This window comes from Muscardinus avellanarius, assembly GCF_963383645.1.
Source record: "Muscardinus avellanarius genome assembly, chromosome: 6".
Classification (NCBI taxonomy): Eukaryota; Metazoa; Chordata; class Mammalia; order Rodentia; family Gliridae; genus Muscardinus; species Muscardinus avellanarius.
This window is the reverse complement of record NC_137791.1, coordinates 96,378,671-96,387,670: the sequence shown is the minus strand read 5'-3', so window position 1 is coordinate 96,387,670 and position 9,000 is coordinate 96,378,671. Positions and strand designations below refer to the sequence as shown.

General features: G+C 38.5%; 1 protein-coding gene across 47 annotated transcripts in view; it reads left to right on the top strand.

Annotated features, from left to right (window-relative positions):
- Positions 1-384: 384 nt before the first annotated feature.
- The window catches only part of FIP1L1 (factor interacting with PAPOLA and CPSF1), a gene marked incomplete at both ends in the record, with an annotated part of 75,490 nt that continues 66,874 nt past the window's right edge, over positions 385-9,000 (top strand). For 25 of the 47 annotated variants that reach the window (XM_080698144.1, XM_080698156.1, XM_080698161.1 and 22 more), the window contains 5 exons: positions 385-469; positions 1,541-1,585; positions 1,675-1,714; positions 6,029-6,086; positions 7,899-8,002. In XM_080698144.1, coding sequence (XP_080554270.1) covers positions 385-469; positions 1,541-1,585; positions 1,675-1,714; positions 6,029-6,086; positions 7,899-8,002 — 332 coding nt within the window. The remainder of the gene's footprint in view (positions 470-1,540; positions 1,586-1,674; positions 1,715-6,028; positions 6,087-7,898; positions 8,003-9,000) is intronic. The other 22 variants (XM_080698155.1, XM_080698133.1, XM_080698152.1 and 19 more) reach the window with 2 other exon arrangements.

Sequence of the window (9,000 nt, the reverse complement as noted above, 5' to 3'; positions counted from 1 at the left end):
GGGGAGGCTGGGGGCGGGGCCTGGGGCGGGGCGCCCCGCCCAGGCAGGACGCCGGCGGCCCAGCCGCGCTCAGAGGCGGGGCGGGGCTCCCAGGGGCGGCACCGGCACTGCGCATGCGCAGTCGGGCCCAGGTGGCCGCCGCGGAAGCGAAGCCACCTAGGGACGCCGCGCCGCCTGGGCGCTGCTGCGCGTGCGCGACGGGCCGGCGCCGGAGTCTTCATCTTTGCCGCCTTCGCCACCGCCTCCCCCAGACTCGAGTCTCGTGCTTTCCTTGTTCGCCCGCCGGCGGGCTCGCGCCCCGCTAGCGCCCCGGGACTGCGAGGCCGGGGAAGGGGTTGGCGAGGGCTGTTGATCGCCGCCTTTAAGTTGTGCGCGGGGGCGGCCATGTCGGCCGGCGAGGTCGAGCGCCTGGTGTCGGAGCTGAGCGGCGGGACCGGAGGGGATGAGGAGGAAGAGTGGCTGTATGGCGGTACGAACTTCCTGTCCCTGGCTCTCTCCGGGTCTCTAGGCCTCCCCTCTCGGCCCGCCGGTGGCTGGCGTCCCGGGATCCCCGCGCCGCCGCCGCCTTCGGGCCTCCAGCGCCGGCCGGCCGGGCCCGACCTAGGCCGGACGCGGCGTGCGCGACCCCGGCCCGGCCCGAGCCCCCGTCCCCCGGCCCTCCGCCTGCAGGCCTGAGGCTGCCTCTCCCTCCCCGGAGCTCTTTATTCTTTTTCTATCAGTGTTGAGTGTCGACGCGTCCCTTCTTGCCCCATGGCCATAAGGGGCCCTTCCTGGCCCTTTATTTCAGAATCAGCCATTCTGTGATAGTAGCTAAATAAAGTTAATACTGTAAAACTAACGTCTTGTTTCTTGATGGTCAGTTTGTGTGGGATGCACCTGCAAGGATACCTCCTTGTCGGAAAGTCATGCTTTAAAAATAAATTAAAGAAACAGGAATAAAAAAAGATGGAATACATTATGGCCCATAAAGAAAACCCAGAATGTCTCCTGTATGAAGGTGAAGTTTGTGGTTGTTCTTTTTTGTTTTGTTTTGTTTTAAAGAGACTACTTCTAAACTCACGTCATAGAAGGACCTCATGACCCTGAGTTATGTATAAGTGTCAACGCATGTATTTCTTTTTCTGTAAATAATGCATCTTGTACTTCTTGAAGGGGGCTTGTTTGTCATCTTTTAACTCTCATGAAGTCATATCCCTCTTTAAGTGACACCAGATTTGAAAGTTAATATTTGTTCCTTGCCGAAAACATAAATTTCGATTGTTTTAGAATAGTCTAATAAAACGTGCACGTTGGGTACCATGCCAGCTCCTCAGTAATGTAACCTTGATAAACTTGTTAAAAATGCATTATTTTTGGTAGAAAGATTTAGCATTAATGCCCTGAAATCTGAATGTGTGGGATTTCTTTTATAAAGATATGGAAATCTTCAGTACCTCTTAAATTAAGCTTATTTGTATAGCATAAAGTCTGATTTTTTTTCCATAAAAGACATACCTTGTTAAGTAATTATAAGGTGATCTAACTTTGGATATGCTTATAGGCCCATGGGACGTGCATGTGCACAGTGATTTGGCAAAGGACCTAGGTTAGTGCTTGTGATGATCACTTCAGATTTTTAAAATACTGGTTTCTTTAAGCTTTTTTTTATTCATTTTATTTTATTTTATTTGGTAGATGAAAATGAAGTTGAAAGGCCAGAAGAAGAAAATGCCAGGTTAGTGAAATTTGCTGTTGATGATTGTACAGATTGTGTGATGACTGTGGTTCTACCAAGAAATTGTCAAAATTATTTTATTATGATTGGTTTGATTGCAGCATTTTGACTAAAGGTTGGAGGACTTTGAATCCTTTATTTAGAGTTCTGTTTCAGGACCTGATCCTACTTTAATTCTGTTTTGGTAGTAACATGGATAGTTTTTGAATTTAGGTTTTGACAACTTTTCACTAGTAATTGCAATCGTGGAATATACAGCATAAATTATTTAACTACTGAGAAGTGTGTGTGTGTGTGTGTTACTGGGGTTGACCCTGAGAACTTTCTACCTCTGAGGTAGACCCCCAGGCCCATTTTATTTTTTATTTTGAAAGAAGGTCTCGCTAAGTTATGGGAGGCTAGCCTCCAACCTCTGATCCTTCTGTCTCAGCCTCTCATGTACTGGGTACCTCATTCAGCTAAGAAAAATATTTTAACTTGAAAAGTTATTTTAGGAGCACTAAAAGTTACTGCTTTTAACAATGTAAAAAAAATTTTTTTTTGCAGTACTGGGGATGGAACCCAGGGGCATTCTACCTCCAAGCTATACCCCCAGCCCATTTTTTAAATTCTTTTTGACCTTTTAGATCTTTTTGACATAGGGTCTCACTGAGTTACAAAGGGCCTCATTAAGTAGCTGAGGCTGTTTGTGAACCGCAATCCTTCTGTCTCAGCCTCCCAAATGCTGGAATTACAAGCGTGCACCATTATGCCCAGCTAACGATGTAATATTTTTGATAGATAATATGTTTGACTTGTACTTTCAATGCATTATATATATTTACTTAAATTTAAGGTAGAATTAACTAGTTACAAGTTTGATATCTTTTGTTAAATTATTAGAAAGGTATCATTTATAGAATCAGGTATTGAAGCAGGGCAGATTTGTCCTCTATCTTTCTCTAACTTAAAATAAACATATTTTAATAAACATACCCTTTATTAGTCTTTGGACTTCATTCGTCAAGATCCATTGGACAAAAACCGTAATAAGCGGAGACACCTCTGTTTCAGTACCATTTATAAAGTATATATAGGGATCCAGAAATTTACTCTAAATTTAAAAGTAACTCATACATACAGGTATATGGTTATGCTGATTTTATTCTGACCAGATTTCTTAGAATTAAGAATAACGAAGGGAAGGAGTTCTAGTTTTATTTATTTATTTATTTATTTATTTATTTATTTATTTATTGCAATACTGGGGATGGAACCCAGGGCCATTCTACCTTCGAGCTATACACCAGCCCTATTTTTTATTCTATACTTTTTATTTTTTAATTTATTTTTATGTGGAACGTATTGAAATGGCATACATTCAGACTGTGCTTGGTGCCCCCCACCCCGCTTCCCCTTCCCCCTCCCAACAATGAGTGTCCAGGTTAACCATGCTGTGTTCATACTTTTACACATATTTGGATATAGCTCCTCCATTAATTAACCTCAGCCTTCTACCTCTCCTATCCTTCCATTCTAGCTTTGCTGAGGTTTCCCCTCCATTATCTGGAGTCCTTCTGGTATCCCCAATGCTCCCTAGTTTGAGTATATTAGAGAAAACATGTTCCTTCACTTTCTATGCTTGGCTGATCTCATTTAACATAATGTTCTCCAGGTCTTTTCATCTTCTTGAGAATGCCACGATTTTGTTCTTCTTTATAGCTGAGTAGAATTCCATTGTGCGTATTGCCCATAATTTTGCAATCTGTTCATCTGTTGATGGAGACCTAGGTTGGTTCCATATTTTGGCTATTACGAATTGTGCTGCTATGAACATGGGTATGCATATGTTACTGTAGTTCTCTGATTTCAAGCCCTTTGGAAAAATACCCAGGAGTGGTATAGCCGGATCATATGATGGATCTATTCTTAGGAATGTCCACACTGATCTCCCTAGGGGCTGAACTAGTATGCATTCCCTCCAGCAGTGTAAAAGAGTTCTCAAAGCTTATAATTTTATCATGTTTCTAATAAATATATATATATATATTTTTTTTTTTTTTTTTTTTTGGTGGTACTGGAGGTGGAACCCAGAGGCTTTCTACCTCCGGGCTATACTCCCAGACCCATTTTATACTTTATTTGGAAACAGGGTCTCACTAAGCTGCTGAGAGCCTCACTAAGTAGCTGAGGCTGGCTTCAAACCTGTGCGATCCTCCTGTCTCAGCCTCCCAAGTGCAGGGATTACAAGCGTGCGCCACCACGCCCGGGTATGTTTCTAATATTTTAATGGTGATAGAGATTTAACACTTCTATTGCAAAACTTATTAAGTATCTAGCTTGGAACATCACTGCCATGCCCTACCTAGGTCCCTGCTATTGCAGTTTGCTCTCGCTTCTTTATTGGTTTACTGTTGAAACCTATGTCCTTAACTACTGCATTACACTGTCTCCTGTTCTATCATGTTATCTATCCATGTTTTGGCTGAACATAGATAGTATACTCTTTTGTGACATAAAAAGCAAGTGAGAAGTCAGTCCCCAGCACCAAAGTAAAACAGGAAAAACACCAAGTGGAACTTGTTTGTGGCTACTTAGGCATCTATTTAAGAAGTGGATGTACTAAAGAATTACAGTGGAAGTTTGTCTTTTGTCCCGTTGTGCTGGAGATTGAACCCAGGGCCTTCCACATGTTAGGCAGGTATTTTACCACTTTGCCATATCTGCAGTTTTTATTTTCTGTTCTTTGTTTTGCTTTAGTTAGGGATGACTCTGAAATGCCATTGTAGAGATTAAGTTGATTTATAGAGGTTCCTTAACAAAGAATGAAGTTTAGAAGAGACCAGCATAAATCTATTGGAAAGAGCTCTGAACTGTATGTCAGCATCTGGATTTTTGCTTTAAATGCTCCTAAATTTTTCTGGGACTTAGGTCAAACGATTTTGTTACTTTGTTCATCAGTAAAATGATGGCTAATTCTTACTGTTAATTATAATTATTTAAAATATAAGAAAACAACTACTCTAGTATAGAAGTGTTATTTGTTGCTTAGTAGCCAATTGACTCTTATAACAGTGAATGTTTAATGCTATACTGTATTTTTTTGTGTGTGCAAGGACAAATTCAAGTATTAACTGACTTTCATCTTACATCATCAAAAGCTTATAGGAACCAGGCATGTTGATGTATGCACTTGTAATCGCAGTATTTGGGAGGCTGAGTCAGGAAGATCACAGGTTTGAGAATAGCCTCAGCAATGTAGTGATACTCTCAGCAACCTAGTGAAACCTTGTTTCAAAACAAAAAATAAACAGGCTAGAAGTGTAGCTCTGAGGTAGAATACCCCGTCAGTTCAACTTATTTTCAGTTAAAGTTCATCAAAATGAGGTCTGAGGCTCCTTATTAATATCAAATAGGAGAACATTCTTGCATGAAGATAAAATATTTTTAATCTTAAAATTTTGTTTTTTATACAATAAATAACAAGTATCCAGTAAAGTTGGTGAGACAGGAAACAAAGCAGAAGCACATATGTTACAATACGGAAAATAGAGTTAATGTGATCCTGTCACAAATCTGAATTTTATGGACCCAAGGAAAAAGGGAAATTGTAACATAGCCCTTGACACTTACAATAGTACCTGGCACACAGTGGATATACAATAAAGATTTATGATAAGTAAATGATTAAATATGGTGACTTTTAAAAATGTAAAAGAACTTGAATTATTTTCCATCACCAAATTTTAGGTCATTAATGAATTGTGGTGGCATTTTCATTCTACTTCTAACGTGTGGTTTTGTTTTTTTTTTTGACTTTTTTAATTTTTCTGGTACTGGGAATTGAAACCAGAAGTATTCTACCTTTGGACAATACCCCCAGCACTTTTAATTTCTATTTTATTTTAAAACAGGGTCTCACTAAGTTGCTCAGGTTCTTGTTAAGTTGATAAACCTGGTTTTCAGTCTGGGATCCTCCTGGCTGAGCCCTATTAACTATTGCGATTACAGGTGTGTGCCACAACACCTGGCTTTTTTTTTGTTTTTGTGTTTGTTTTGGTTGTGGTGTTGGTGATTAAAACCTGGGCTTCATGCATGCTAGGCAAATGCTCTACACTTGAGCTATATAGCCCTAGCCCATTCTATTGTGGAGTACTTGCTTATGTAAAATATTAGGAATAATAGGGAATGAAGCAGATTCTTACTAACCTTACCATTCAGTAGTGACAATAATTTTAGAAAACCTTATCAGACATAGCTTAAAAACAGTAATATGATCTCTCTGTACTTTTAAAAGCAGTATCTGACATGCATACTTATTTTTATTGTTTGTAGTGCCAATCCTCCACCTGGAATTGAAGATGAAACTGCTGAAAATGGTGTACCAAAACCGGTAACAAACACAAGACTTTGACATCCAGTTATTTTTCTATTTAAAATTGCTATCGATAATCTTAACAATTTACTTAAAAGAAAGCCAGTATTTAACATAACCTGCTGTATTCTATGTGATCTTGGCCCTCCTTTCATCGCCTTCATCTGGTGCCCTCAGAAGCATATATAGAAGCCAGGCATGGTGGTACATGTACCTGTAATCCCAGTACTTGGGAGGCTGAGACAGGAGGATCACAGGTTCTAGGATGGCCTCAGCAATGTAGTGAGGCTCTCAGCAATCTAGTGAGACACTATTTCAAAAATAAATAAATAAATAGCCGGGCATGGTGGCTCATGCTTGTAATCCCTGTGCTTGGGAGGCAGAGACAGGAGGATTGCGCAGGTTCGAAGCCAGACTTGCTGGCTTAACAGACCCTGTTTCCAAATTTAAAAAAAATATAAAAAATAGGTCTGGGAGTGTAGCCTGGAGGTAAAAGGGTTTTCAGGAACCCCAGTACCACCAATAAATAAATAAATGGCTGGAGGTATAGCTAGTTGGTAGAATGCCCTTGGGCTCAATCTCTAGTACCAACAAACAAAAAGATGTCCAAAGGGTTGATGTTTATTGCTTTCAAGAAGCTGCATGGTCATAGAGAACTGAATAGATCATAGCTCATAGATAGAAGCCAACACCAAGTCTCACAACCCATGTTTGAATATTATAGGTTTTGAGCAATTCTTCTTTTATAGATGTTATAGTATTATCAAATTGATGTTTTTGAAGGGACTATGAATATTCATACATTTTAATTCTATAAAAAGAAATGAAGCTGGGCATGGTGGCACACTTCTGTCATTCCAGCACTTGGGAGACTAAAGCAGGAAGATATAGTAGGTTTGAGGACAGCCTCAACAATTTAGTGAGATCTACAACTTAGACAAAATAAAAAATAAAGGCAAAAAACGAGCTGAGGGTATAGCTCAGAGGTAGAATGCCACTGGTTTCAATCCCCATTGCTACCAAAAAGAAAAAAAGAAAAAGAAATTTATTATTTTACAAACTTGAATTTGTATACAAAGAAGTATTTAGCTTGGGTGATATCCTTAGACCCACATTAAAACTTTCAGAAGCCGAGCGTGGTGGCGCACGCTTGTAATCCCCGCGCTTGGGAGGCGGAGACAGGAGGAGTGCGCTAGTTCGGAGCCAGCTGCGCTGGCATAAGAGACCCTGTTTCCACATAAAAAGTAAAAAAAAAAAGGTCTGGGAGTGTAGCCCGTGGGAGTGTATCCCGGAGGTAGAAGGGCTTCTAGGAACCCCAGTACCACCAAAAAAAAACCTTTCAGAGATGGCCCCTCTTTAACTCAGATATATTCCTGCAACAATTTACATGCAGAAACTCGTCTAGGTATAATAAGTAAATGCCAAGAGTAATCAAGCTGCTTAACTATTGGGTACTTTTTAAAAAGTTTGGCACTGAATCTCTCATTTGTTTTCTTCTTATTCATATGTTTTGCTAAGAATTTCTCAAATACTCTTATTTTCCCCTGTGGATATCTTATTACATTGCTTTAGTTTGTTTTTGCAAAAGGGGCAGTTATAGTTGTTTTTTTTTTTTTAAATGCAATGTTAATTACCAATAGAAGGTGATGCTGAAAAATGGTGTCCTTCTTCATAGTCTTATTCTCTTTTTAATCAAACTTATAATTAATTGAAATATAGGTAGCAATTTTATGGATTTATAATTATTTATAATTTTTCTCTAAAATATATTAATATTAAATGTTGAGGTGGATCACTGAATGTATTTTATAATTGTTTATCTTGGTGTAGAAAGTCACTGAGACTGAAGATGATAGCGATAGTGACAGTGATGATGATGAGGATGATGTTCATGTCACTATAGGAGATATTAAAACAGGAGCACCACAGTATGGGTAAGTTAATTTTAAGTAACACTGCAAAAATTAAGTAGCAAAGAATCTGCGCCTCTATATGATTGTTGGTGGTGGAGCCCATTGTTTTTACAGTGTCTGTCTTAACATGATATGAAAGGACTCTTGTTAAAATGAAACCATAATTTTTTTTGCTTAAGTGTAAAAATTAGGTACATGGAAACTGATTTTTTATTTCCTGCATTTAAAGTATCTTCATAAGAAGAATTGAGTGCTATAAATTCTTTGGTTAGAATTGGAAAATTTTAAATTGACATTTGTATCATTCTTTTCCTTTATTATCCAAATTTTAGGTTTTTTAATTTTTTCCCCTAATAAAACAATATCAAATATATTTCTTGTTGCCCTTCATAACTTACTTTTAAGTTGTTAATTTTCTATTGGGCCTATTAGACCAATATATTCATCATTTTCAGATTCTCCTTTAGTATATAAGCTGGTTTATGATTTTCCTTTTCTCACACTGCCTTACCAATATTAAGTATTCAGTAAATTTTTCTAGACTTTCTCCCCCTCCATATTTGATGATGAAAATTCTCAAATATTCAAAAAGCTGAAATAATTGAACTTTGAAGACTCAGTTACTTGTTATCCACATTATACCATCTGCATTTTGCTGTATAATACTTATATCCATCTGTCCTTGCCTTACCTATTTATTAATTCATCAGTTTTTATATACTTAATACATTTCAAAACTAAGTTACAGATTTTTATGATGACTAGTTTGTTTAATTTCACTATCTAAAGTTATACCCCGTAAAAACTGAAAGCCAGTGATAAAAAATTTGATATTTACCTTGCACAGCATTTTCAGAAGCATATTTAAAGAATAAAGTGTGTTCAATAGCATCATTAAATTAGTTTATTATAAGTTGTTACAAAGTACAAAATAAGTTTATCAGCTATTTCTTAGAAACATCTAATAATACATTTATTAATTTCTCAAACACTTCTTAAACATACTTTAGCACTGTATA